Source organism: Pterocles gutturalis, unplaced genomic scaffold (genome assembly GCF_000699245.1).
Source record: "Pterocles gutturalis isolate BGI_N339 unplaced genomic scaffold, ASM69924v1 scaffold7237, whole genome shotgun sequence".
NCBI lineage: Eukaryota > Metazoa > Chordata > Aves > Pterocliformes > Pteroclidae > Pterocles > Pterocles gutturalis.
The window spans coordinates 124,694-152,625 of record NW_010115516.1 but is presented as its reverse complement, the minus strand read 5'-3'; the positions used below and the strand labels follow the sequence as shown (position 1 = coordinate 152,625).

Here is a 27,932-nt window from a genome sequence, read left to right as displayed (position 1 = left end):
CCCTACAGTTACTTTCAGGAACAATGCCTTTGACAAATTTTTGTTTTAGATCAGTGAACAGAATGAGAAATGTAATTGTATCCAAATTACTATGTATTTTACAAACAATACTATATATTTTACACGGGAAAGGTGAAGTACTCATGTCCAAGTTCTAAAGTCCACCTTCGTCAGCACTTTACACTAGAACATCATACTCTGAAATACAGCCGAGGTGTTGGCCCACCTCTGCTAAGACTGCCATAACCTTAGACAGCCATAATCAGTAACACCTTGAACTGCTGTGACCACGTCTACTAGAGCTCATCCATTAAAACACACATACCAACACGTCAAAGATGCGTATAGCCCACGGTCTTACAATTAAGTATCTCTACATGAAATTTTTACACCTGTATTTCTCTTTCCGAAGCTCTTTCTGCAGCTCACCCTTCCAGCACCCTCCAGGCTGTTCCTTGCATTTTCTTTCATTTGTGTTGCTTTCAAACTACATGAATTTTCACGGTAAATTTATTTTTAAAAGGTAGGCTTCCTCTAAATGCTCTAGCACAAATCTTAATGGTTCAGAGACATTCTGTTTTCCTTTACACAGTTAAAGCAGAATACAGCCCCTAGTTATTGACTCATTTCTAAGAACATGGGCATCTCTTGTGTTGCTTTCATGCACCCCAATGTAAACACCTCTGAAATCCTATTCCTTCTCTTTGGCTTTTACTCTCATTAAGTATCAGCTTCTGACAAGTTGGTTTTATTGATAGTATATTAACCTTGACAGTAAAATCATGGAAGGCTATATTGAAGTCATGAAGTGGAACATAGCTCATTGTAAATAATACATAAGGCTGAAATGGAAGATGGGATTTATATGATTAATGATTCGGTGTACAACCTTATAATGCAGTAATCAGGGGTCTGGTGTTAAAATCTGGGGTCCTGAAACTTTTCACCTAATGCTATTCATATAGCTTATAAAATTAAGCTCAGATAAACCACACAAACAAGAACTGACACCACCAACCTGATTGAAATTCTAGGATCATGAGTCGCTTCACATCGCAGAGCGGCCGTGGTTCCTTTGATCACAGTGCTATCCTCAGGAGGGCGAACAATGAAAGTGCGGTCTGAAAGGAACACAAGCCATAGTTCAGGTGAAATTACAGCGTTTTGACTTGAGCATTCACTCAGAGAGCAGGCAACTGAACATTTGTCATTCAAAGCAAGCAGGCCATTCCTCTTCAAGTCTTTGCTGTGAAGGCTCCCCTCCCTCTAAGGTCATTGTGTCAAGAAGAGGTGGAACGCTGTGGGATGCAGAAAAGCAAAAGCAGCAGAGGGTACAAGTCTGAGTCGGCAGTGATCCGAGTAGGAAGAACACTAAAGCTGTACTAACTCTCACTTGTCTTGTGGTAAGCATCTATGGCAACTCCCTAAAGTCAGAAGGCAGCAAGGATGCTCGTAATGCGTTATGAATGAACCCAAACATATATTTAGCCAGGAAACAAGTTGTACTGTTTGGAGCAGGGAAAACAAAACCCAAGAACATCTGTGCCAAGATGAATACACTAGAAAAATATCCAGAAAGAGAAAACTTAAATGGCTCCCTACAATCTAATCAAAGCCAGGAAAGAGGTAAAAGGAGGAGGAGTTGCTGGTAGCCTGAATTTTCTATATAAGAAAGATATGCTGTTTACTCAAATGTTTCAAAACATCTTCATTCAAGCACCTCCTGGAGACTCAGAACACAATAATTGCTGTAACTACAGCAACCAGATCTGGTGTGAAAGATCTCTATTATGCTTAACACACAGGAGCAGCAGCAGATAGCATCAGCTGAAGCAGGTAGACAACTAGGATGAGTACAGAAGATATGCGGATAATGTTAATCAGTCCCAAATCCCTACAGAGATAATCAGCGTCTACTGAGCTATCTCATACATGCACAAGGAATCATCAGCCAAATCAAAAGCCAACTCGAATAGCATGGAATTTTTAGCATTATTCCTGATGTTCCTACGTATGCCTTCTAGCTTTATAATGCTGCTGTTGCTACATAAATACTGGGTTATATTGACTTTTCTTTTCCCTCTCCAGTGCAGTGAACAGGAACTATCTTTAATACCTATAAGAACCACGCCTCTGACAATTAACGGGAAGGATCTCCTTTACTTGCTCCATACACCTGGATGTCATTCAGTTTACAACATCCTGGTATGTATACCAACTCTATATTGCCAAGAAGATATAAGTATGATGGCCGCATGGCACAAGTATGTTACATTTCCTGCCAGTATTGTTTTCAGGTATTCCCAATTTCAAAAGGCAAAATGTCGCTGATTTAACTTGCACAGTTTTGGGATGAACAAATGTCAAATGTGCACCACACGTGAGCAGCAACTCCAGTAGTTCAAGCACAGGAAAGGAGAGAGGGCCACAACACTTCTGTATTTAAAAATAATGAAGGTGTTGATGACAATTATTTTTAGTCCCAGATCAGGAGTCATTATTTCCTACCTTTAGCAGCAAAAACCAAGTTACACTGAAATTTAACTCACTTAGGAGTAACACAGGTGAACCTGTTGGATCAGACTCTACCCCAACAGAGAAACTGAAAAAATAGAGATGAAGGGCAAATGGTGAAGGAGAAAATAATTTCATGGGTTGCCCTGTGCCGTGCCAATCTGCAGTGTGAGAGGGTAGCTGGAGTCTGCTGTGCTTCCGTTTGGCTTCCAACAGTGCCCAGGGCCACCAAGAAATACAAAGGTGTGAGGAAAATCATATCCATTGTAACCGTGGCCGCAGCCTTACTAACAGCATGGGCTGGAGGCAGAAACCAACTGCAAACAGCCACATCTACAAGTTAAAAGGTCGGATTTGCAACGAGAGATTTGCCAAGGCAGAACCTGAGTAAAACTGTAATTGTGATTGAAGCTTTATTTAAATACACTTCCTTTCACTGAATGTGGAAGTTTATATGCATAATTTTACAAACAAAAAGGGTATTTGTGATAGGTTTCCTAAAATAGATACATTATTCCTATTAAATCATACAAGTATCTCTATTAGCTAGAAAAGCATAATTACTTATGAAAATTTCCTGAGCATACAACAGAAACTGATTAATACTTGATTAAAGTCAGACTTTAAACAAAGCATTATCCTTACTCCACACTGTCAGCATCACAAAAGCGTTCAGAGCTCCTTCAGAGTTGACTGCACAGCACGTATAATTGCCGGCATCCTGGAGGAAAACGGGTGTTATCTGGAGCCCTCCAGACTCAAGCAGGATGAACCGAGGGATCTGAACTGAGCCACTGGCTAAGGTCTGGTTTCCTGAAACACAGGAGGGAAAACCAGCGTGATGAGTGTCACACAAACCGCACGGATTAACCACTGCAAGTCTACTTCTTCCAAAAGACTATTACAGACTAAATGGACCTACAGAATCTCAGTGATAGGAACAGACAAGAAAACACGGATTACAGCTTTTCCACAACGATTTAATAACTGGCTACCTTTCTTCCAGGAGATGGCAGGTTTTGGAGCCCCTGAAACTTCACAGGTTAGCACTGCGGTCATCCCCTCTGTAACCGTAGTGTCCTCGGGAGGCTGGATAAATGCTGGTTTAATGTCTAGAATCAAAAATTTTAAAAGCTCAATGCATCAGCAATCAGAAAGTTCCTTTAGCTATCATCATGGACTACTTCACATCCACTTTTATAGAGCTGATCATGGAGAAGGACATGACAATAACACATGAAAACCTTTCAGCGGTGACTGTAACCTTTCATTATTCATCTCCTAGGAATTGGCTAATTCACTTTATTACCTCCACGGAAAATAAAAATCTATCAGTGCTTGTACATGTACAAGTAAGATGGCTTACAGAAAGAGGAAGATAAAGCTCAAAATGAGTGTTTGGGGGGAAGTTGAGAAATCTAGATAAACAAAACTATTTTCTTTCATCTCCATAACAGGGTTCTTTAAGATGAAAAGCAACTTGAGAAAGGCATTAACTTTGAAACTTAAATGTCAGCCAAAAGAATTTAGAACCTGAGTCTTATCCAAGACATTTTCCAAGTTTCTTTCTCTCTTATTTTCCCCCAGTTGCATTTTATTACTTTTTTTTTTTTTTTTTTTTTTTTCCCCAGCTGCTTCCTGGATATATATTGAACTGGAGCTGATCTATTTTTGAGGCCAGTAGGAGTTCTGGTCAGTACGTGTAAACTGCTCTTGGGCTAAAAATCAGCTTCCTGAAGAGGAGTTTTAGTATTATACAAATGCCTGTTAATAATAGCTTTTAAAAGAGACTACTAGGATTTGTAGTTCTTCCACAGAGAAAAGTGTATTTCATTAACAAAACCATTTAATCAGACATTTTGTGAGAAAAAAAAAAAAAAGAGACATTTAACCTGAACTTTCTTTCTTTCCCCTGCTAAATGTAGCTGTAGACAAAAGGCAGACAAAATGATAGCATGCACAATCATGAAGCAGTAGCTCAGATTCAGAACAGAATCACATTACAGTAGAATGAAATTATTTAAGTATAGAGGAAAAAGAAAAGTATTTCACAATTAACCTTTCTCTTTTTTCACTAAGTTCTCTTTTTGTAGCATGAAATAGGAGAGTTCACCTCGAGCCCCTAATGTCATGGAAAGTTTTTCTACAGGCTTCAGCAGATCGTGTTCAGCCCACAGAGGACATTTTGGGGTTCCTTACAGATAGGGCAGCTACACCCGATGAAAATCAAGGTTCTGTGAGTTAAACGAAACCAGCACAGAGCAACGGAGAAATCTGATGGATGTAGGGTCGCCTACAGGAACGACAACTCATTGATCTCGTACCACAGCTCCTTACTCACTAGTCACATCCAGGTAGGTGTACGTCTGGATCTCCCCAGCTTTATTACTCGCAAAACACTGGAAGATTCCAGCGTCCTGAGGACGCAGCGCATGGATCCGGAGCCCACCGCTCAGCAGCACTTTGTAGCGAGGGTTTTCCAGCTTGCTGAGAGGAACAGAGTCCTTATACCAAGTCAGGGTGGGAATGGGAACACCTATTAAAAAAAATAATAATAATTTCACTATTAAGTCTTTGAAAAACATGTTTTAGGTAGTCAAAATACCCAGCACTGTTATGGTCATGTCCCTGGTTTCCCATCCTTCTACACCAATTATTTTTATTTTTACAAGCTGCTTTTGATAAGTAGAGGCTGCATTTTACATTATCAATGGTAATAATACACTGCAGAACATTTGGGAATAAAACCAGCAAACAGTGAAAGGGAGAATGTTGTGAAAAACATGTTATCAAATTACTCTCTTCACCCAATCATATTTCATGCTACTACAAAATAAGATTTAGAGCAATTTCACGTTGAAAGCCAGAATCATGCTACTTAAACAGCAGAAGTGTGGCGATGCAGCAAGTCTAAAAGACTTCCATCCCAAATAAGATTCTTCTGTGCTACTGTAGCTAAGATGTCAAAATAAAAAGGAAATAGCAAATTACACATAAAAAAAAATGAAGTGCTCACATGGCTGTATTTGAGTCCTAATTTAGTAGCTTAGTTTGAGCTGATGTACAAACAGCATCTTGCCAACAATGGGACAGCTTTAACTTATTATTATTATTATTATTCATCTCAAGCTTCACCTGTTATTTGAAAAATGCAGACATGCGGAGGAACAAAAATCCTACCCTAGATATAACTTACAGTGCCATTTATTCCTGTTTCCTTTCATGTGCGTGTTCTACAAATACTGACACAGTTATTTCACACATATTTTTGCTGCAGTCACATCCCAGTCAGCTGGATGAAGTGGCTGTAAATTCAGTATATACAAATAGTGCGGGATTCTCCTTTTGGAGAATCATCATCTTTGGGAGGTGTCAGGAGCCTAGAACAGTCAGACACAGACGTTCTCATCCTGCTCCTCAACTCGGACCATGTTTTATCTTTATATCCCAGAAATCCCCAACCGAGCCCATGCTGGGGGCCCTGTCTGAAGTGAAGCAGATATTTTATGGGGTTGGATATCACAGGATCACGAGGGTTTCAAGCTGATTTAAGTTATCTCAGCCCCAAATACAGCACTTTCATACATCAGTAGCTATTTTTGAACACATATCACTTAAAACCTCAGAGCTTCACGTTCTCTTGCAATAAGGTAAGGAACTGTGGGCTCAAATTCACGGGTGCGTGAAATCTGCCCGAACAGAGAGAAGCAGCGTATCGCAGAAGCATTAAGGATGGGATGTCACTGATGAATCCAGCATCTGCAGACAATAAATTTCACTGCAACGCTGGCAACGACTTAAGGTTCTCAGAGCGAAAGCGCCACTGGAAGATCCATATTATCATCATTATAATTTTTAAAAATCCCAAAGTATTCTATTATACTTCCATTCATATCTTCTCTCCATGTACTTAGTCTCCTGATACAGAGAAACACTGTATTAACTGCTGGAAAGAATGTACAAACAACGCACGGAAGGATGGAAAACCAACATTCAATTGCTGCAGTTACTTTTATAAACATGTCTCATTTACTACAATCACCTCTGATGCTTTTATTCTGCTGATAAAATAAAATGTACTCATAATCTAGAAGATAATCATCTCAGGAAGAAATCCACTACGTAGAGTGCATTGTCTGATAGAGAATAGACGGAGTGTGGTCGCTTGCAATAGGCATAATTTAAATTTCATACAACAGCCCATATACAGAATTAGTGTAAATTTCAGCGTTCAGAATTCTCGGTGAGAGTGTTATTCATCTCTTGAAAATCCTCCTGGGCAAATACAAATTATCACTGAGTAATGAAGTAACAGATGATGCAAAATGGAATAGTTCTCCTGATGCTGAGAAGCCTGGAAATGATTTCAAGTTTAAATAATAGCAACTCCATTTTCCCACACATTAGCCTTGATAGGCACCTAGGAAATAATGAAATCCTGCATTCAGTACACTCAAACCTTTAACATCGGTGTCATTCCATAAATCCCATTCTACTAACAGTATTAGCAAACCTCCTAATCCTGTAATCGCTGTGAGATACACCTTCCTATCACCGGCTCAGCTGACAAACTGAATACTACCATCTCTATTTTTCTACATTTCGGTTACGGATATCTTCCTCTACTCAAAGTTATGAGTCTGAATAATAGGATCTTATCTAAGCACTCCGACGCCTGTCAGCAGCATTCATTTGGGCTTTAGTGATCTTCCCAGAGAGATTTGTCTTCCAAGTTGTACACATTTTCTTTTATAATTTTCCTACCTTTTTGGTTATAAAAACAGTTAAACCCAGCTTCTTTTCTTCCCCCCCTCTCCTACCCCACAGCCTTTCCTCTCCCCACACCCCCAAAGGAATTTTGCTGCTTTTCCTCTCGAAACACTTCTGATGAAAAAATCGTGAACAGAAGAAAACACTTTAAAGACCTTTTGGATTATACCTTCCCAAGCAGTATCTGTCCTACCTTACTGTTCGAGAGATTACAGAGTGGCCTGAAAGACTAGTAATAACAAATAAAATACGCTTATTTCTCAGCATGTATGCAGCACTGTTTATTTTTCACTTGCAATTTAATCTAGTCTTATGGAGGAGAAGGGAAGGCAGGAATCCGAGACGCTGGTTCTGGCTTTGCCACTTTCTCTGTAACCTTGGGCAAATAATTTATGCAATCCGAGGCTCAGTTTCCCCATCTGTGAAACAGATGCTTGACTCTTTGCCAAATTTAACTTATTTAAGAACCTGGATATAAAAGACTCAAAATATTCACCGTGTCATTTTTGTTATTTATTTTTTACAGCCTTCTCGAGATCCCAGTGGGCTACTGGGGAATCCCAAAAGCATCTTTCCATCTCCTTGTCTAAACAGGTAGAACTAAAGTCCAATTAACTGCACTCCCCAGACACCGCCGCCGCTGCCTGCAGCTCTAAACTTTCTATAAGCAAATAAGAAAAAGCATTTAAAGGAAACCCACTGCAAACGCAGACAGCATCAGCGGCTGCTGAAAGACGTACAGCAGAGCACGGTTACTGCGCAGTCTGATACACTGAAACTCCATTACAGGGAAATGTAAAGCTCGTCTGTGCAAGTTGCAATTTTATTTACAGTTAATCTCTGCTTATACTGTGAAATTAATCTGTCTCCCACACATCCAAAGTGCACCAGGACTTGGCAAGCGGGCTTTGTGCACAGAACTTGATGGGGCTGGAGGAAATGCAATCTGTCCTTCCTCTTTATAGCAAAGGCACGGGGCAGCTTTGCTGTTCCCCCAAAGCTCTATTCCAGCTCCTAGCTCGGAGCAGGCAGACAGCAGCCTTCATTTACCCTCTTCTTCAATGCTGGCAATTGCCAGATTTTGTAATAATGCATCAAAACTTCTCTGTGTTTAATACCAGCACCTGCCCCTTGCAAGTCTGTGTTATAGATACTCAGCAAAATAATCCACGTGAAGACAGGTTTCCATGCTCCTGCATAATATTCATCAGCAAATCAGATGTGCACTAGAAGAGTTCAGCAGAAATAAAGAGTTTTGTCTGGTAAGGGTTCCCATGTCTCCAAGAAGACTTCATCTACCAAGAACCGTTATGAGTGAGTGCCCTATTAATCCCCTTGGGAGCTAAACTGCTCAAAGGAAGAGCTTTGGTAGAAGAATGAGTTAGAAGTCAACTTCTTCTCTCCCTGATTCCTTCAGGTTTTGATGTTTTGCTTTTTTGTTTGGTTTTTGGGTTTTTTTGTAACAGACGAAAAAAATCTGAGACAACAGATAAGCTTTTTCAGTGACAGTGAAATAGTGAGATAGTCCAGAAATTCATCAAATAGTTGTGCAGGACTGAATTTTTTTTTTTTTAATCTCAGAATGTTTTTAAACTCAATTTCTCTAATGATACAAAACTTAGTTTTAATTCTGCTACTTGAAAAATCTTTTCCAATAAAAAAATGCCAATGTTTGTCGTATTGCATGCTGAAACAAAGTTGGTGGCATGTGGCCAAATAAATGTCTGTCTCGTCACTTTTCCTTCCTTGAAATTGTCTTGTCTTGGATGCTCAGGCACAAAACGCAAGAACAGCCCAAGGACAAAATGCTATTTCCACCTTCTCAGCTCCAGTAATCTGTGCCTTAGCTATTTCCTGAGCCAGAGGCTGCATACACATGGCTATACGTAATAGTCCTTTCTGGATTTTTCATCCATATATTTTGTTTTTCTAAATATTTTTTATTTCTGATCTTAACTACTGCTTGGACCAGTGACCTCCACAGTTTATGATTTCTCAAAAAGTACTATATTTCCTTTATCGTACATCTCCTACATGAAAATTTACCTGGATGCCTCCTCTGCTTCCTGCACTGAGATACAGAACCACCTTCCCCTAGCCACCTTCCCATATGGCACTCACCCTGCAGTCCTGTTTCACAAAGTACTCCATCAATTTGATTTTTCATTATTCAAAAACCATGGCAGACCTCTAATTATACCACTCCTACTTTTATGTAGCTCTTCTAGTTTTTCTACACCCCTCTCTCCAATAGGGTGAGCAGACCTGTGAGCAGTATTTGAGGTGGGGGTGCTGCCCCATGGGTTCATACAGTGGCATTCTCTTATTTTTTCTCTATTCCTGTCTTCCTAGTACCTAACACTTTGAACCACGGCTTGGCACTGAACTGGTGTTTTCAGAAGACGTACTTTTCTGCATAGCAATGGGTAATTTCATCTCTGTCAATAATTTAATCTGCCAGTTTATTGTCGAGTCAGTTCAAATCATCAGAACCTTCTGCAACTCATTTGTGGTCAGTTTTAACGTTGACTCTTGAATAATTTTATATAATGAGCAAATATCATCATCTTACTATTCACCCTCTTTTCCAGGGCATTTACGAGCACGTTGAACAGCACAGGTTCCTCCACAGATTCCCAGGGAACTCCACTGACAGCAGGTCCTGCTGTGTTTTGTTTAAAAAGCTATTAATTAACAACAAGACCTTGTCTCTCATAACCTGATAGCTTCATTTCTGTAAGAGCCTTTTGGTAAGAGACCTCATCAAGGGCTTGTGAAATTCTACATCAACCAGAGCACGCTCGCACACGTGCTCGCTTATCGCAGTAATGTATTTGCAAGGCTTCCTTCTAGAAAAGCAGTGTTGCCTCTTTCCTACAAGGAACATTAAAAAATGCTTAGATCATAGCGGAAATAATATAATCACACAATAAAAAAATGTCTTTATTGGCTCTGACCTGGAGAAAGAACCCGTCCAAACAAGTTGTTAGTTAGGTTTGAGTGTTTGTTTTGTTTTGTTTTTTTTTTTATTTTTAATCAAGGTTGTGCACTTTTTACCTAAGAACCTTGGGGCATTTTTATGTGCATTGCTTGTTAAACTCACATCTGGGAAAGTGAGACAATAAAAAGCTCAGTCACTTGCCAAAGTCGTGTAGCAGTTTGGTGACAGACAAACCTGCTCTAATCACAAGACTATGATGCCTCCTGTCTTACCAGAGTGCTAAAATAGGTGGTGCTTCTATTTCTCTGGAACCAAGTCTTAGAAACCATCTTGGTTCAGGTGGAATTCTAGACATTTGAAGCCTTTTATGTTATTAAAGCACCTGCCAATTAAAAACTGCCTGTAATAGTCCTCCTGCAGAACACTTAACTACACTTCGGTGTCAGAGTCACTGACATTTCTATTCAATATAAGACTTACACAATTTTTAGAAAAAAGGACATTTGAATTGTTGAAAATATTGACTGTTTGCACTCTAAATGACGGGTTCCACAGCCATACTTTCACCTCCACTGATTTTCTGACTCAAGACACTAATGTCTGTTATACAGCAACAACTCCAAAGCACAGGCAAGCTACCAGAAGGAAAGGAGCAGGAGCTGCCCTGCCCAACGGACAAACATGAATGTGCTGGCATTACTCAAGTCTAAACTAAACTAAAGGACTGCCCAATTTTTGAAGGGCAAAGGATGGCCTCTCCCTCGTGCCTGGGATCACAGAATGGTTTGGGGTGGAAAGGACCTTAAAGCCCATCCAGTGCCACCCCCTGCCATGGGCAGGGACCCCTCCCACTAGCCCAGGTTGCCCAAAGCCTCATCCAGCCTGGCCTTGAACCCCTCCAGGGATCTGTGATAACGAGCAATAACACAGGTGCCTCAAAACATTAAAAGCTGACATAAGCTGCTTTTTTCAGTGCTGGATATACATATATCGCTCACCCAAGCTAGAACACATCTGCACACTCACCCATCGCTTGGCACAGGATGTCCACGTCCTTCTCCACTTCAGCCAAAATCACGCTCTCGGGCTCAGCCGTGAAGTACGGTGGTTCTGTGGAACGGGGAAAAGAACCAGAAGTAAACAAACAAAGCCACAGCAAAATGAAAAGTAGGTGCTGGTTTAAAGATACTAAACACATAACCTCTCCACACACGTTGTATTTAACATCATGTTATAAATTTACCAGCTTGTCTAAGTTTGTCTCTATTTGAAGGCACTTTTTTTTTTTTTTTTTGGTAGTAAAAGCATCATAAAAAAGCCAAGGATTTTTTGCTACGCCGAGTATGAATTCCAAAGAGTCAAGTCAATGTAAGGTAAGATTTAGGGGTTTGCACTGCAAATTAATACTCAGAGCAGTGGCTACTTTTCATTTTATAGGTCTGAATCATGGAACATGTTAATTCTCAGCTCAGAAAGGCCCTCCCAAGAGATTTAAAAAGGTTTATATTTACAACATAGCGTTTTATAGGATAGTTTGCTTCAGTATCTAAACTAAATTCCACCTCGTCAAGGCATGAAGCATGTCGAATAAAGTGCCATAGCATGTCAGAGAGCCGACATTAGAGGATAAGTGCAGCGTAATTAAAAAAAATTCCTCTCAACTGTTTTATTTCTTGAAAGCAAACAGATTTAATGCTTTAATTTACGTTAGAGCAATAATCATAAAGATCCACACTTTATCATTAGGACTAAAGAAAAGATATTAGACGTTTAATTAAACAAAGACAAGATTCCAGAAATTGCAGAGTATGATATCATGTAGCTCTTTCCTCTATGCAGCATAAAATTGAAGAGCATCATGTCAAAGTCCCACAGGCATTAAGGTTGCAGTAATTATGATGGTAACTAAAAACTGTCATAGTCTGTTCAATGCAATTATCATCCGAGTACTGTTTTTAGAAGCATTTTACATATAACTAGAGTACTATTGTACCACAGACAAACTCACTGTTAAGTTTTAGAAAATACAGAAAAGACAACGCAAGGAGCTCGTGAGAACAAGTTACTTGCATTTTCATTTTAAGGAAATCAAGTATATTTAAAAAAAACCCATCCAACAAGATCCAAGGTCATGAGCTGACCTTCTCTCAAATCTCTTCACCAACCATGTCTGAAAACCAGACGTGCAGTCTGTATTATTGATAGGCCATTAGAATTTTCATAAAACCAAAATCACATCATTTTATCCTGCAAAATCTTATTTCTGCCGCTCCCACCTGCAGTACAGTGTTGCAATCATTTCCCAGGGATGACACGACACGCCAGCAGGCACACAGCAATGAGCACTGGGATCAGAACCCAAACCCCCATTTCCCAGCACTCCTTCCCGCTAACCACAATAAAATACTTGCTTGGGTGTACACAACTGGGGTCTCATTTGAGCACCAGTGGATATTACAATTCTGTATTCATTCCAAATAAAGTCAATCAATATTAGTCCTCAAAATCTTGTGCAGAGGGGGAGGTGAGGTCACAAAACAGCCTGGAATACTCATTTACCCAGCAAAACCAATAAAACAAGCTACCTGATTTATTATATTCTAATAATATACACATGTTAACATTATTGATCCTCACTGCCCAAATATAAAGCTATTAATAAACGTGCATAATAAGTGGTGATTTATTGCCTATGATCTCATGTGTTAATCTAAACAACAAATTGAGAAGCTGAATGTTTAATGGCAATTCACTGATGGCACACTGTTTGACGTGTTTGATCAACTGAGTTGCTGAGTCCTCTGCAATTCATCTTAGTCCATGTTTGAACTGAGCACACTGTCTTCTCACACCATCCCCCAAGCCTTGTCTGATGTTTCACTTGCGCTCCACTTTCCAGAATTTTATCTTTTTAATTTCCAAACTTTTAGCACAGTGTCTGTGGACACGCAGGTAAGTGTCCAGCTGTCCATCTCTCAAAAGAAAATCTGAACCTTTCATTCTATGGCAATTTGATGGTGAGGCGAGGCAAAGGTGAAAGGTGGTCAAAGCAGCGTAGGAGCAAGGCAGCATCCAGAGACATACGCCCACACCCGGACATTTGCTTCTAACTTTGTGTTTCTTCTACGGATGTCTCTTCAGTCAGGGAGGTTCAAGTGTATTTTCCTCATTTTAGGGACTGCACATCTTCCACCCTCCCTTTTATAAGGCACTCTGACCTTACCTTGGCAACCTGAAGCTACCAGCTCTCAAACCATCTCCTGTATCAGCAACACATTCACACATCAGTGATAAATCTGCAGATTTATCTTCCACACGGGCCCGCCGTCCAGCTGCAAAGCGCTGAATGTCACCTGGGAGACGGTGGGGGTTCCCTGACCACTGCTCCTGTACCGCTGCTCCACAGTTTCTGCAGTTGCACTTGACATATTTATACAGTCTGCTTTCCCAGTGCCTCTCCCAAAATCCTCTCCTACAATCTGTGCTCCTTCCTTGAAATCCCACACAGGCTGTTATGCCACCCTCGAAGAAACTTATTACATTAAGAGATGCTTAGGTGAGCACGTATCGAGCAATGAATTACCTGACAAGGAACTTCAAGTCAGTGACAACTGTCACTTTGCAAATGGGACTGTGATGTTATAAAAGGAAGATTCACATCAGCCTTTTTTTTTTTTTTTTTTTTTAAGAAGCAGAAAGAAATGGAAGCAGACAAGACAGAAAAAAAGAGCTGGAGCAGCAGAACGATGCAATTTAAAGGCCACAGACATCTCCCAGAGGACTTCAGGGTGTAGGTGTGCCAACAGCTATGATTTCCAGTCTTCATCAAGCCCAGACCCACCTTTTCCCTTACACTATTCTCACGGCCATTCCTGCAGCTGGAAGCCCAGCCAAATGCTACAATTGACACAGAAGGGTCGAGAGGCTGCGGCAACAACTGCCCCTAGAGAGGTCAGATCCTATTCTTGTGTGATAATCACAGACATGGGAAACCTTCCAGAAGCAACTCTACAATTTACTGATCATTAACTACCTGCTTCTGCTGCCTGGAGTTAGAGATAAGCCTGGATGGGAAGACAAGACTAACGCACAAGGGAATTCTGGAAGATCTGGAATACCCCATGGACAATGGTGCTGTGGCATCGCAAGTCTGATACACATGGAAAATTAGTCTTGGTGATTTAAGGTGTGAATCACAGCAGTATTCACATAGGTATACTCTTGTTACTTTGAAGGAAACAGAACAGTGATTTCCACCCAGGCTGTGCTGCTTTTCCACATGCACGTGTCTGATGCTAGCAACACGGATGCTCCAAAGGTCCTCTGCAGGGAGGGTCTATGGCTTCAGCAAAACTCAGGCTGCGGAAGAAATAGCTCTAGTTACAGGTGCTAGACAACTGAAATCCAGGCTGCCCGCTTTTCAGATGAGTCATACGCATCATCTGCACATCAGGCGTGTGCCTGAGGGTCTGCCGGCCCAGCAGAAATTGCAAGTGAAAAATTCAGGGTATCTGAATTTGGGTGCCGTACACCACCTGGAGAATATCTGTCAGAGAGAGGCTATAAAAATGCAGCAATATTTATAGGGGTCAGATGACATCCTCAAGGGGCATTCTGTCTGTCTGTATATATGACTCTATTACATATTTATAAGGCTCAGTTTGAATCACACAGTATGAATTTGAACATTTATTGTTGCAGGCAATAATCATGTGTTGAAATTTAATATGTGTGGTGAAGCCACAATGTCTTCCAAACTATATAACACGCCAGACCCAAGCCCCCAGACATGGCAATTTCTAGGAATGACAGTAGTCTCTTGGTATCAGGTCAGACATGGAAATTATTTTTTTGAAATTATAGAATCACAATAGTTAGAATAGGAAAGGACTGCGTCCACCTTGCTGGCAGCGCAGCGTGCGATGCAATGAGAGGTCACATCTCATATTAGGCTGAAAGAAACAGATACTGGAATGTTCGGATATTGTGTTAGTGTTTGACTGATCTTAACTCAAAGGTCAAGAACAAGCAAAGGGGAAAAAGAATATCTGAATATAAATGCATCCTTTAAATAGTTGTTGAGGGTTTTGGGTTTTTTTTTCTTGCACTACAGACATCATTGAAAAGATCGTCTCTCTGCAAAACCCTTGGGAGCCTGCAAAATTTGATACTGTTCTGACTTTCCCCACGCAGAGTTACATGGTCACTGATTTTAACATTCAAAAGAAAGCAGTCAGCATCCGTTACGTACCCTTCAAGCTGCATTGGAGATGCGTGACCTAATCCTAGATACATATGTGAAAGTCAGAAAGAACAGAGAAAGCCCCAGGGGCTCCTCCAAAGCTGAAACTCCTGCATTACTCAGAAATTTGGTCCCGCTATTTAAGAGGAAGATTGAGCCTTAAACATGGAGGATTTTCCCTAGCATCACCATAAACGAATTTATTTGGTGAATACCCTGAAAAGAAAGGGGAACGGGAAACTTGAGAGCCCCTCGTAGGTACAAAGTCCATAACTGCAGACAGTAGATCAGACCATCCACGCTGGGAGAGAATCCACATTGTGCATGCAAGTCCAACACACCCCCTGAAGCAGGATTTTTTTTCTTTGCATGAATATCAAGTTAAAACAGAGATGAAAAGGTTCTCCTAGTTTCTTGCTAAGACCCCTACTGCGGGGTTCAGTCTGTGCATTCTAAAACCTTATAGCAGCACAGGGAAAACATCTGCTGGTGGCACTGAAAGAAGGGGGAACTTCTTCTGAATGCCAGAGACAGAACCGGACTTCCCAAAAGTCCCATTACTTCACGGTGGTATAGGTCCTGTGTGTACTTGGGGCCAAGGCAACACGTCTGCATCCATCTCAAGAACCTCTGAGGCTGGCCAGATCAGAAAACGTCAGCATTTGTCTGCTTTGAGCCCAAACTGTAGTTTAGGCAAGTCCAAAGACATTTCATATTATTTTCTTGAAAACTTGTATTCTTTTCTTATGCGCAGGACATGAACACAGTCATCGTGGAATAATTCTTTCCTTTGCCTGCAAGACATCATTTGTAGTGTTTCAAAGTGTCTGAGCTGGAGCCACGAGAGTTTTTGTTTCCAGTGATCTGAGCACAAGGTATGAGCTGGAGAGGAAAATAACTTTGTTTCTGGCAGTGATACACACATTTAATGTAGATTCATTAACAACGTGCAATGCACAAGGGAGGCACTTCTGTGTCTCCGCACTTGCTCCACGCTTCTCAGAAAGAAATCTATCCAGCTGGGATGGAAAAATTCTTTCTAGGAAATACCAAGATGAGAATAATACGCTTATTAACATAGTTCTTCTGGGCACAAAACCACTTCAAAAAGAAGGGAAGCCCTCTGCTGTGATTCTGCTTTATCCCATCCTACTCGTTCTTCAGCACCTCATGATAGCAAGTCATTCTTTCTAATTGTTGGCCTCCTTAGTTTGTTCAGATTTTACTTTCTGACTGCATCTGATCTAAAGAGCAGTATGGATTTCACGTAGTGAAAGGGTTTCATTCCTCACACTCTTAAGCTCCTAAAATTAATAATTTCCCACAGAACAATATTTTTAAAATGACTACTGTAATTTGTCGCTAACAGAACTTGCAGAACTGGAGCGAAAGAATTTAAGAATAGCTCAGTTTTCAGTTATGAGAAGACTTCTTAAATTACTTAATCTTCAAACCGTTAGTGATAAAACAAATGTACTCTTATCTAATCTGCAACAAATCTTTCCCAAACTGTTACTTTGCCAACTGAGGAACACGCTACCCTTAAAAAATTTATAACAACTGCAGCTAATAAAACCAAGGTTTGGAACCACCTCAGTTTATCTTTCCTGGAACAATACGAAGATGTGAGAAAGCTCTCTGCCATATTCAGAAGCAAATTGCAGGGCAGCACAAGACTAGAGGATTTTCATCTTGCTTATGCAGTACTACTTTATTACATTAGAGATTCAGATTTTTCAAATACTATTGTGATTTTAATTTACAAACTGATACATACTCTCAAAAGCATTCAGAAAAAACTTCAGAGATAATATTGTAGGTCCGAAATAATAATTTGAACTGAGTTCATGCCTTTGTGCTAAGTTCTGCTGCCTTCTAATAAAGCTCCTGCTACCATCTGAGCCCACACTCACATTGTGACTTCCCTTAGCTGGGAAAGGCAAGGACTGATATATTTGCAAAAAAAGCTTCCATTAACTCAGCATTTGTGGTATCTTTGATGCATCTTTTTATCACTACCCCAATTCTACCTGCTAATAGAGAAAAATATTTTTCTCTATTAATCCACAAAAGCTCTCATTACCATACTACTGAGGGTCTGTATTAGATTTATCCCAATCACTTTGAAAACAAACCTCTTCTTTTAACACAGTTTCTTTTTTCTGTTAGTCCAGGCCCCTTATTAAGTCCACACTGTGTTACTCTCCCAAGAAGTACAGCTCATTATCAGGTCACTATCAACGTGTACACACTACGATTATTTTATGCACGCAGATGGACAAGCACACTTGATTATCTGTCAGCGCTACTCCAACAGACTATGAGGGATACACTGCAAAAATCCTCAGGTTTGAATCTAGTCTGCACTTTCCTCTAGAACCCATCCCTTGACTAATTAAACGCCAGCCAGATCCATCCAAGAATTCTAAGGCTGAATATAAGTTATGCATTAACTACTAATCCTTTGATTTGGCTTCCTGTTCAGAATTAGAGATCCATCCTGCAGCTCAGGAAACTCATAAATAAAGAAATCTATCAGGCTTTGCTGACACACTGAGTAAACACCTGCAACTGAAGTGTCTTGTTCCATCAGAAGGAAATAAAAGTAATTGGTAACCAATTTGTTTCTGCTTTCTTTCATCTGCTTGTTCTCATCTACAGACCTTTTCATAACGGCATTCCCTGACAGCCCCCTAAAACTGCATACGAAATAAATAAAACATCTGAAAATAAGAGAGCAGGTATGCTACTAAAGAAAGGCAGCACTGCTAGTTTAATAGGATTCCCTAACAATTGTTTCTCAGTTTCATTGTAACTGTATTTAAGAATCTTTTACATTAACCCAGAGGCTGCTCTAAGTATTGCGTTAGGCTGGACCTGACCGCACAGCAGCAAAGTTAAACTAGTCACAATAAAATCTTACAAGGAAGGGTTTAAACCAAAACCATAAATAAGTGAAACCCACCTCTGCTTCTTACAGGGAAAGGAAGCCATGAGGTAATAATTCTAAGAAACAGAGTACGAAGAAAAAGACTGGAACCAAGCTTCATCCAGTAGGTAATCAATATAATAGAGGCACAGTGCTACCAGTGAACCTGGAACTGAGCTCTGTGCAGGGAAGAGCTGTTTTCTCATTTAGCACGAACTGCTATAAATTGCTTCGGTAGAATACAGACCGTACAGCAGAGTCTTTAAAATAGTACTTTCAAAAGCCTCAAAGAGTGTACAGAATTACGTGCTGAATTCCCTCTTCAATGCACTACAGACATGGGTGTGCATGAATTCTGATCGACGCCGAGACTTCTATCATTGCCAGAGGAATAACCTGTCCAGGACACCTGCACAGTTCTTACTGGGACTATTACACAAAAATAGACTTTATACAATCTGCTCTGGTTTAAAACATCTAAAAGTCTCTGTTCTAAACCATCTCTTTTATTCTAAACGTCCTACCGTGTGCAGCGTGCCAATTTGTGCTATTCTATCGGGACATGGCATGGTCAGTAACTACCATCTCCCAGTGACAACCTCCTTGCTACAGCAAAGCTCCAGCACAGAGCTGATGGTGGAAACAGACCCGTGGAAGAGCACAGCTGTCCCTTTAAAAATATTAAGTCCAAAGCTTCCCTTGGACTCAAAGCTCCCTAGCACGTAGCCTTGATTTTAATGATATTTCATTCTCCCTTTTGTTACCTCCGCAATGATATCTGCCTGCCTGTGTGCTCAGGAATGTCCTTGGTCCTCTGACCGGCCCTTGCTGCAGACAACGCACAGAAGTGCTTCTAAAAGGCTTCTTTTGGAAATACAGGCACTTGACATATTAAAACTGGATGTAAGCAAGCTGGGAGTTAATCAGGATTTAATGCACCTAAAAGCCAAGATGTGGAAGCTGCCCAATAAGGATTTTACTACTGTATTTCCCCAGCTTCTGATTAAATGTATAGTTTCACAGGAGATTCAGAATCACATCAGTGTTTAAAAAAAAAATATCTATTTGATGAATTTATATTCATGGGGAAGAACAGCTGAATTAATTTGGAAGATAACCCTCTTTCACCTCCTTTGTTCTGGTCTCCGAAGAAAGGTTCAAATGTAAGGTCAATGAAATATTAAAATATCAATTTTATTTCCTATTATACCTCAGTCCAGAGCCTGTTTTACTAAAAAACACACAGCCTTGAGAATTACCTGTTATAGAAAGGAAGGCTTTTGCTCTTGCTGGTTCCTCTGTGCTGTCTCTCAATTTGGCTTCACAGACGTACATCCCCACATCGGCAGAGGTTGGGTTGGTGACAGTGAGTCGTCTCCCAAAACTGCTAATGCCACTGGTTATTTTTACTCCATTTCTCTTCCAGGTCACACTTAGTCTCTCAAGAGGTCTGCCAAGGTTTAAAAAAAAATATAAAAATACAACAATAAAACATATATATCACAGAATAACTGTCTGCAGTTATATATACATCATAAATCTTCTCCAAGTCTTTCTCTCTCCCTGACATTCACTATCAAGAATTAAATGCATGTGTAACTTCTACACACCAAGACTACAGACTACTCAAGTGGCATTATGCAAGTACAGTTAACTGATACAGCAATAGAACTGAAGTGCTAATAATTTGATTTCTCTAAGCAAAAGGAGGAAATACTGCTGTGGGAATCTGCTACATGAGCAATGCCGTCATTACAACTCAATTCCCAAAACAATATTAACCACGAAGATGATCAGGGGGCTGGAGCACCTCCCCTATGAGGACAGGCTGAGGGAGTTAGGCTTGTTCAGCCTGGGGAAGAGAAGGCTGCGGGGTGACCTCATTGCAGCCTTTCAATACCTGAAGGGAATCTACACCCAGGAGGGGAGTAAACTCTTTGAAAGGGCCGACAATAGCAGGACTAGGGGAAATGGATACAAGTTGAAGGAGGGAAGATTTAGGTTGGATGTTAGGGGGAAGTTCTTTACTAGGAGAGTGGTTAGGCCCTGGAACAGGCTGCCCAGGGAGGTTGTGGATGCCCCGTCCTTGGAGGTGTTCAAGGCCAGGTTGGACGGGGCCCTGGGCAACCTGATCTAGTAAATGTGTATGTTTGGTGGCCCTGCCAGGCAGGGGGGTTGGAACTACATGATCCTTGAGGTCCCTTCCAACCCGGGTCATTCTATGATTCTATGATTCTATGATTCTATGATTCATATCAAGAACATCTCTGCCCTCAGAGAGGAAAGTGAACCAGTTGGTCTGAGGACCTCAGCTCTTTACTTCCACTGGAATTCAAAGCTATTCCAGCCCAACTAGATGGCAACACAGGAGGAATGCTGTGCACTCTGTATTGTGGTGTACTGTGAACAGTTGAGCAATAATCTCTGCAAAACGAGAGCATCTGTAATAAATCAGTTCATAGGAGATCCTCACTAATTGATTTATTAGGAAGCACAGACTGTTCAACAATATCCCCTTTCATGTCCATAGGCAATGCAGCTGAAATATTATTAACCCTGAACATAACTTTTTCCTTAAGATAACGCCTGTTGATGGAACACCACCATACCTCTTCTCCTCACTGTGCCACAGGTGGGAAAGTGACTCTGCCTATATCCTTATTTGGCCAGAAAAATCAATACGTTTAATCCAGTAACGCTGGACAAACAAGATTATTCATAAGGTTACTTTGAAGAGCAAGCCACATGCCACGTTCTGCTTCAATCATCAAGATAATAAAAAAAAAAAAATGAAAATATCTTCCTGTGTCCTTCTCAGCAAAGGACAGTGCATTAAAATCAGTTCCCTAGAACCTCGCGGCTTTCACAATACCTTGCACTGGCCACACACTCCAGAGTGACTTCGCTGCTCCCTGCTACCACGCTGGTATTCTGAGGAGGAATTACGATGACGGGAGCCGCGGTGTCAGACAGGTCTCCAGCACCTGCATGGGCAGAAAGAAAACTTGTGAAGATTCGGTACATCTGCAAACGGCAAGGACTGACACGTTCCGGGCAAAGGATCTCATCCTGCGACACAGCTGCAAATTTCACTCTTCAACACCACTGTGGATTTTAATCTCCTCATTAAGGGGAGATCTTCAGCAGGGCCATTTTTGATGGCTTTCATTATCCTCTACAAACACACTGTTTCAATAGACCCAGCTTGGTATCGCTCAAAACACGTAACTCCCAAGAACTACTCCCAGATGGAGTGCTGGGGCCATGTTCAAATAGAGCGCAAATAAATTAACCATCCTAAAGGTTTTCTATTGCCGAACACTTTTATTTTTATCAAACACTTGCTGACTTATATTTTTAAGACCTTTTCATGTTTTGTTTAATCTCACCACTTCCATACCATTTCAAAAGAGCCTGCCAATACTCATGTTAGTTCTTTAAAAAGATTTTACACACTGGGGAACAAATATAAAATTAACAAAGCAGCATATCACAGCAACTTCAATCCCTTTTTCTTATCAGGAAAGTAAATAACCCAAATCTGCTACTCTTTTGTGAGGCATCATACTGTAAATAATTTAGCTTATGCAACAGTCAGCAGACACTTAAAAATGGTAAAAAGGCTGCTTGTAAATTTTCTCTGTATACATTTAGTAAGTAAATTAAAATACCCATGTATTCATAGGTACTTTGCTTCAAGCAACTCATTTGGGAAAGAAAAATTAGCTATTTTTTAACTTGAATAACAGAGTAATACAATTTTCTAAAGATACAGAATCCAATAAACGAATTATAGGGAAAAGTAATGAAAATAAAGCTAAACTGATGCAAAATCAAGCCAGTTCACCAAGTGTTTTCTGCAAAGGAGGCTATCCCATGCCCATTAAGAGGAAAGGGAAACTGGCAAATGCAAGGTATGAACTCTGAACGCTCTCTTTGAAGATAATTCCCTAAAGAATAGAAAACGGACAGAAGATTCTTCACTTAGCTCGTACCCGGCATGCCAAAAGCCATTTGGCATTCACTTTCACTTGCTGGATAGAAAAAGTTTTGGTAGTGGAGCTCAGAAAGTTCAGAAGGTTGGCACATTTCTGAATCCCGAATGACAAATTTTTACCTTTTGACATTTTTGTAATTGATAGCAAATAGCGTACTAATGGAGACAGAAGCATGCAGTGTAATTCTAATATTTAAGAATACCACTTGCATATCTGAATACATTCAAGCATCTAAGAATGGTACTTAAGGAAGTGGTAAGAACACATTTATTTCTTCCTATAAATATGCTCTGTTGACCTGACACAGCGTACATACACAGCTCACAAGGGATCTCAGAAACCAAGCTTTTAGTAGATCCTACTTCTGCTCAACAACATTCCTGGAAATACAATGCTATCAGGTAGGAAATCTGTTTTTCTAAGAAGTTTTCCACGGTGGTCTTAAAGGTATTCATGGCAGGAATTTTCCAGATAGTAACTGAAAAAATAGAAAACAAGCGGCCATCGGATTAGTAGCTTGTTACTGATGAGAAGGAATAACCTCGGTATTACTTCACCACTGCTTCAGCGCAAGATGAAGGTTTACAACAGTAAATGCTAAAAGATCAACAAAGAAGTTACTGATTTGGCAATAATCGTTTCTTATCTTCATCTGTAAAAGAGGAAAACCACTTGTTCGAATTATCAGCTCCCCTGAAGAACTGCTCAACCCCACTGAAACCAGCCGAAGAACAGAAGCCAGCTTTGTTGGAACCTCTAGGAGCTCAGCACCCGCAAACGGCTCTTTGTGCAGCCAGCAGATAAGCAGGGTAATAAAAGTGCACGTTCCTGCGCCTGCAACCAGCAAAACACAAGAACTTTTTGGACTTCATTACTAATCGTAACAAGAATGTAAACACAGTAAGCGCTTATTTTCATTTCATACCGTCCCTGAAACAAATCTATTAAAAGCAGGCTGTTGACAAAGACTTTGAGTGGGTGAACTAACACAGACATGATACAGAGGGCTCATCAAAACGGTTAGGGCTTGGATTCCAAGTAATATCCCTGCAAGGGTCAGCTGTGGATATAACGAGTGTATCTAGAAAACAACAACATTCCAAAGTATTAGCTGAACAATACGTAGACAGCATACGTATCGCTATTTCGTATTCAAAGACATTCAAAGTTTCCCTTTGCAGCACAAAGACAACATTTGCCGTAATCCACTCTCAACTCTTTGAGTTTGCCAAACAAAACTCAAAGACATTCCCCTGGTTCCTTTTGCAGGGTGTAGTTTGCAACTTTGCTTTGTGGCTGCTCGAAATATCCAAGAAGGAATTTAGTTTTACTTTAAAGTAAAAAAATCTCAGCAGGGCTGTCATGTGGGATCTGTATGTCCACCCCATCCTTTCAGAACTTCATCTTTTTATAAGAAATAGAAATATTACTAGAGTAGCCAGGCTTCTAATCTAGATAAGGAGTAACACTGTGATTTTGTTTTGATGATATGACGCAGCAAACCAGACTTCAGCCTGGCTGTGGAAGGCAGAGAGCTATTCAAACAATCAGATAATGAAAAACTACCCAGACTTTCCAAGTTTCTTATCCTACCTGTCACTAAAGCCACTCCATCCCTCCCCTACCCCTCATGCAGCACGCTGACATGATTTTACTTCACTGGTGCTACGCTAAAATGCAATGCAGAATTTGTTAGTAAACAGACATTTTCTTTTAAAATCCTTTGTAGAAAACAACTTTTCTCATTAGACACTGCCTTAATTATGAAGCATTTTGTGAACTGCTGCCATTCACCACCCAAAATATTAAGGTAAATTGGCATCAGTATTATTTTTTTCTATATTAGACATGTTAAGAAAGAGGGGAAAAAAGAGTTTGTAGAAAACAACTTTTCTCATTAGACACTGCCTTAATTATGAAGCATTTTGTGAACTGCTGCCATTCACCACCCAAAATATTAAGGTAAATTGGCATCAGTATTATTTTTTCTATATTAGACATGTTAAAAAAGAGGGAAAAAAAAGAGCCAAAACCACAGAAAACAGCAAAGAGGAGATGTGAGGTTTTTTTCTGCCCCTCTGAACAGAAACTCCACTCTACTGTGGAATACAAGAACCTGGCAATTCTGCACGAAGCAGAGATATATTGAGGGAAGAGAGAAAAAGAAAGAGTGAACACCTCTTGCACGGTCTGTTTGGTTTTATCACCAGTGGCTGTGTATCACTGCACAACGCCGATCTCGGATCACACAGCTTTTCCCCCTTCTCCCCTCCCGTCTGACCGAGAAGGAAACCTGTCCCCAGGGGTCGATAACACCAATTTTCTAATCCTGGCAAGCTGTAGAATTTTTAATCTGTTATTTAAATACAGTAATTACGTAGACTGCCCTGTAATCTTGGAAATGACAGTGTTTTTATCTCTCTACATATATTGCCAGGTAAGGTAAAAGGAATTTTAAATATTGTAATTTAGAGTTTTTAAAGATCACAGACTTGATCAGCACCATTTGGGTGCTTAATTTTCCCAACAGAGATGAAATCTCACTCAAACCATATGGCTGAAGATACAGAAGGTACTTTCCCCTTCCAAAATGTATAAACATTCAGTTCTTTCCCAAGTTTTACATTATGGCATGCAGAATTTATCTATATCTGTGTTTGCAGAGCAGAATATTACGAGTATTACTTCAATGGATGCTCAAATTCACCTTAGAGAGATACAGTGCAAACCAGCCCTAATAAAGAATCCCACAGGAATCAGTATCCAAAAATTTATTTACTTCTTCATATTAGAAATTTGTCTATGTGAGAAAAACACATCACAGAAAAGATCACCAGTATACTACCCTCAAATTAATGGGGAGATGGAACACTTTAACAGAACTTTGAAACCATTTGTAAGTTATCCTCAGAGAAATAGATTAGAAAACCTTCACCATAAACTTCCCACAGACTTTCAGACTTGCAGGGTATGCAGAAATGTCTTTGCAATTACTATGCAGGATACATGCAGAGCTTCATGTTACCGAATTATGGATTCCTATATTAGGAAAAGTGCGGAATAGGAGATAAGAGTCCAATACAAATAGCAAAAATATTACATATAAATAGTTCAACATTACGGCATTAAGAATGTGCAATCTCTGCCTGTGTAACACGGAATATGAGAAAGAGGAGAAATGACAAACACACAGCATCTCAAGACTGCTTGAGGGAAAAAAAAAAGACCTTACAAATACAAACTATCTAATGGAATAAATCCCACTTTTTCCAGGTGCAACCTGCAGATGGTTTGGATTTTGAACCCATAATGGATTAATGCCCCTTTCCCTCTCCAGTACAAGAAACGCAACAGGAATTGGATCCTGATCAATAATAGATTAATTTCCCTTCCCCTTTGCAGTACAAGATGCACAACGGGAACTGGAACTTGATCAACAGACTAGCAAACGCTGACAACCACCTGCGGGCACAAGAGAGAAGCATTACACAAATAATGAAAAAAAAGTGTATTTCTCCATCATAAAACTCTACCCTGAAACACGGCTTGTCTATTTGTTCTCTACTTATTAGAGTGATGGTTAACAGGTTATACAATGAAAGAGTACCAAGATAAAAAAGGTTACCATTGCATTTGTTACACTTTCATTGTAGTAAGGACTAAATCTATCTTCACAAAAAGGGAACTATGTGACGCTGCTGTGCACTACTGGGCACTGCACAGGTCTCTGCCCATATTTCTAGATGTAAAGAGAAATAAGAGATGTTCCTGTAAGGATTCTTAGTCATATTTCTTTAGTTTGAAGAATAACATAACTCCATAAGAAGTTGTTTTGAGTCAAAAGTATGTATTTATAAAATAATTAGCAACCCAATGGTACAGAGTTGGTGAGTGAACAATTATGACTTTTCAGTACCTGAGGATATCTTAAGACTCCTCAAACATGTATATATCAACATGATTTCTCATCTTGAACCTTTGAGAAACTAGACTCAAAAAAGTAAATAAGCAACAGCATAAAATCTTTGCTTCATGGCTGAAAACAGCCTAGTTCTTCGAATCAATCCCAGCAAGTGGATTCTTATGCACACAGTCCTCGTCTTGATCCAGACATCACGACATAGGAATAAACCACCAGATATGAAAAAGGCTTACAAAACACAGCGCAATCAAAACAAGCGAATGATCTAGGTCAGTTTTATTTATTGACTCAATATACTTTCGTCAATGTGACTAAGCTTTGCCCCTATCAGATCAAACACGATTCATTTCCACCGCGAGTAAGCAACAAACAAAAAACAAAAGGTGAATAAAATAACCAAATACAGCAAGTAGATCACAGATTAAATACCCAGTGTATGAGGGAGGGGATGGTAATGAGAAGCAATTACAACAGATTCTATCAACACCTGTTGAGGAAGCCTTGCATAATTTAACCGCGGCTGAATCGCCCACATCCTAAAGCAGTGCCTGAACTCCTGCACTCTGTCCTTTTCTACCTCGCCCTCCTGGGGCAGTGTGACACACCATATATGCCACAACAGTACTTCTGATGCATTTAACTTACAAAAATAAAGTTACCCAAAGAAATTAACCCACAAAATATGTGATTGAACCAGTCAAGTTTGCAATTCTGCAAGCACTTACAAATGCTCTTAACTTCAGGTACTTGCTGGTAGGTTTGAAGAGAGTGAAAATACTCCCACTCCTAACTCAAGCAGACCTACAATATTACAGAAACAGAGTCTTAAAGGAGAGAGACTGCCAAAAGAATGCCCCATCCCTGGAGGGGTTCAAGGCCAGGCTGGATGAGGCTTTGGGCAACCTGGGCTAGTGGGAGGGGTCCCTGCCCATGGCAGGGGGTGGCACTGGATGGGCTTTAAGGTCCCTTCCACCCCAAACCATTCTGTGACTCTATGAAAATGAAAAAATACATTCATTATAAAAAAATGTTTCCAAGAAGATATATTTTACATGTACAGAGCTTCCTGCTTACTCTGTTGGGAGCAGAGGACTAGAAAGCACCTCCTCGTTCCCTGTTTCTCTGACATCCCATTATGCAATCCCATTTCCGAATGTACTGGGGCATGTGGTAAAAATATTGAGGGTTTTTTAACACCACTTTTCTGGTTGGAAAGTGTCCTGGAGCTTTGTTGTTCAAAACCACTCCTAATTTCTAGTTTAAATGTATTCATGGCCAATGGACCCCATTTGTTCTACTGCCAAAGCCCTCCTTTAGCTTAAATAGCTGTTTTCTCCCCCTGTGATGTTTATAATTTATAGAAAACAATCATATTCCTTCCCAGTCTTCATTTTACTTTGCTAAAGAAGCCAAACTTTTCTTGTCCAACAAGTTTGAAAGGATCCACTGAAATACATACAGACAAAAGAATAGGGGCAAGGGCAAAAAAAAAAAAAAAAAAAAAAAAGCTAGCATCACTCTATAAATGTTTCCAAATGTTTAAACAAATAACAGCCACATTTCCAACAGCTTTTTTCCCCCCTTTGTAAGGACTTTCACACAGACTGCGAGAACTG

The 27,932-nt window shown here is 40.2% G+C and overlaps 1 protein-coding gene across 1 annotated transcript in view; it reads right to left on the bottom strand.

Moving 5' to 3' along the window:
- The window catches only part of SDK1 (sidekick cell adhesion molecule 1), a gene marked incomplete at its 5' end in the record, with an annotated part of 281,508 nt that overhangs the window by 129,519 nt on the left and 124,057 nt on the right, over positions 1–27,932 (bottom strand). The window contains 7 exons of the mRNA XM_010075218.1: positions 1,019–1,121; positions 3,160–3,327; positions 3,510–3,626; positions 4,856–5,050; positions 11,252–11,335; positions 19,656–19,846; positions 21,269–21,380. Of these exons, the coding sequence (XP_010073520.1) occupies positions 1,019–1,121; positions 3,160–3,327; positions 3,510–3,626; positions 4,856–5,050; positions 11,252–11,335; positions 19,656–19,846; positions 21,269–21,380 (970 nt within the window). The remainder of the gene's footprint in view (positions 1–1,018; positions 1,122–3,159; positions 3,328–3,509; positions 3,627–4,855; positions 5,051–11,251; positions 11,336–19,655; positions 19,847–21,268; positions 21,381–27,932) is intronic.